At 41.9% G+C, this 2,753-nt stretch overlaps 1 protein-coding gene across 1 annotated transcript; it reads right to left on the bottom strand.

Moving 5' to 3' along the window:
• Positions 1-747: 747 nt before the first annotated feature.
• Positions 748-1,215, bottom strand: LOC142176071 (uncharacterized). The gene has a single exon (XM_075243134.1). It carries the CDS (start codon positions 1,213-1,215, stop codon positions 748-750), a length of 468 nt encoding a protein of 155 aa, XP_075099235.1.
• Positions 1,216-2,753: the final 1,538 nt, after the last annotated feature.

Raw genomic sequence — 2,753 nt, 5'->3', positions numbered from 1 at the left:
CTTAAGAATGTCCTCCACCATGTCGGTGAAAATAGCCATCATACACCATTGAAAAGTCACTGGTGCATTATACAACCCAAAAGGCATCCACGAGAATGCAAAAGTACCATAGGGACATGTGAAAGTGGTCTTATCTTGGTCCTCAGGAGCAATAAGGATTTGGTTATAGGCGGAGTATCCGTCCGGCCAACCTATCAAGCATTTGGTCAAGAAATGGAAGCGGGAAATGATATTTTCAAGTAACTTTGTTGAGCTTCCTATAGTATATGCACACACTATACCCGGTGACGATTCTTGTTGGGATCAATTCATTCTTGTCATTTGTTATCACAGTCATGCCCCCTTTCTTTGGGATACATTGCACTGGAGAGGTCCAGGAGCTATCGGAAATGGGTACACAACCCCAGCATTAACCTCTTGATTATCTCCTTCTTCACCACCTCTTGCATTGCTTCATTTAGCCTCCTTTGATGTTCAATGGAGGGTTTGGCACCCTCCTCCAAAATAATCTTCTGCATGCAAAAAGCGGGGCTTGTGCCCCGGATATCCACCAAAGTCCATCTAATTTCCCTTTTCCTCCTTTGTAGCACCTCCAATGTGGACTCTACCTACGTGTTAGATAAGGAAGAAGAAGGATAACTGGTAAAGTAGAAGAAAGGCTAAGGAATTCATACCTGAAATGCGGGGGCAATGACTTTAACTCCTAGGTAGAAGGACCTCGATTGAGGGATTTGTTGGAGGAGTCTTCTAGTTTTCAAGGTCCAAAGATAGCTTTCGGGGTTCATAAGTATACGACCCCATGCCTTGCAATGCATTTATACACTCAACATAGCTATCACTCTGCTCATCATCATCAATATTGAGAAAAAAAGCTTCGAATTTGTCTTCAATGTTCATTGTGGCACTAGCATCATCAACAATCACGTTCGTCACCAAATCCATGAATGAACAAACTTCATTACTATTCAGATGCCTCATTGATTTGCATACATGGAAGACCACCTTTTCGTCACCCACCCGAAAAGTGAGCTCACCAGCTTCCACATCAATAAGAGCCTTCCCCGTAGCAAGGAAATGTCTACCCAAAATGATAGGCACCTTATAATTCACTTCACAATCGAGGATAACAAAGTCCGCTGGGAGGATGAACTTGTCAACTCGAATCAATACATCATCAAGAATATCTAAAGGCCTCTTCATTGTTCGATCTTCCATTTACCTCATGGATGTGGGTTTTGGTTGCCCAATTCCCAAAGCTTTGAACACCAAGTAGGGCATCAAGTTGATGTTTGCCCCGAGATCACATAATGCTTTAGCAAAATTGGCGCTCCCAATAGTGCAAGGGATTGTGAAATTGCCTGGATCTTCCTACTTTGGAGTCATTGAGTGTACAATAGCACTCACTTGATAAGTCATCTTGATGGTCTCACAATTCATTGATGTTTTCTAGGTTACCAAATCCTTCATGAATTTTGATATACCGACATTTGTTCCAATTCCTCAACCAACGACACATTAATTGACAAACTCTTCATCATATCAATAAACTTTTTGAATTGGTTTTCACTATTCTGTTTACAAGCCTTTGAGGGTATGGAGGAGGAGACCTTGGCATTGGTGCCTTAACCTTGGGCACTACCAGTTCCGGTATGTCAATCATGTATTCCCTAGACAGGTTCACCTCTACTTGCATCTCCTCCACACTTTCATCTATATCAATTCTCACTTCTTCATTAGTTTGAACCACATTTCTTTGGATTTCATCCTCTTGAACTGCAACATCTTCATCCACAATCCTTCTTTGATTTGCGGTGGTTGCATCTCCACCTTTTTCACTTCTAGTAGTCATGACAAAGCATGTCCCATATTATTCCCACCCTTCGGGTTTACCACCGTATCACTAGGTAGTGCCCCCTTAGGATGAGTGTTCAAAGCTTGTGAGATTTGGCCTAATTGAACCTCCAAATTCTGAATAGAAGTGTTGTGCGAGGCTAATTGAGCATCGGAGTCGGCATTCTTCTCCATCATCTGTTTACACATATTTTCAATTCTACCCATCTCATTGGAAGAAGAGCTCGGGCCTTGAGAAGGATAGGGAGGTGGATTGCTTGGTTGTGGAACATTGGGGGCCTTTGAAAACCCGACCCCTAGTTGTTGTTGTTGTTCCACCCTCCTTAGTTATTTCCTCCCGAATTGCTTTGATTGTTGCCACCCCAATTGCCTTGCTTACTCTAATTGCCTTGATTTTCTTGATTATTCCAATTTCCTTGATTAGGATTTCCACCACTCCAGTTGCCTTGGTGTTTTTGGTTGTTCCAATTACCTTGGTTCCCTTATGACCTCCATTCTTGTTGATTTTATCCTTGAGCATTGTTTCTTTGACCTTGAAAATTGTTGAAATATTGAACTTCTTCTTCTTGCTCATTGAACGAATCACCTTGATCATAACCACTATTATCTTTCATAAATTGTTCCAGACGATTTTTCATTTGTTGACCTTGCTGTCGTCTTTTGTTCACCATCATATTTACACCTTCCATTGCGTGCACTTGTTTCGGCCCTTGAACTTGTTGAAGCTGAGGTTTGGCCAATTGGTTAATGGTAGTTGTCAACTCGGAAATAGCTTGCCCATGACCATTTAGCTCCTTATTTAAGTGAATAACATTAGGGTCACCTTGCGGAACATTGGCTCTACTTTGCCAAGCTGAAGACGTATCCGCCATCTCATCAAGAATTCACAAGCTTCGGCATAT

This window comes from Nicotiana tabacum, chromosome 3, assembly GCF_000715075.1.
Source record: "Nicotiana tabacum cultivar K326 chromosome 3, ASM71507v2, whole genome shotgun sequence".
In the NCBI taxonomy this organism is placed as follows: domain Eukaryota; kingdom Viridiplantae; phylum Streptophyta; class Magnoliopsida; order Solanales; family Solanaceae; genus Nicotiana; species Nicotiana tabacum.
Note: the sequence above shows the minus strand (reverse complement) of the source record. Positions and strands in the feature narration are given on the sequence as shown.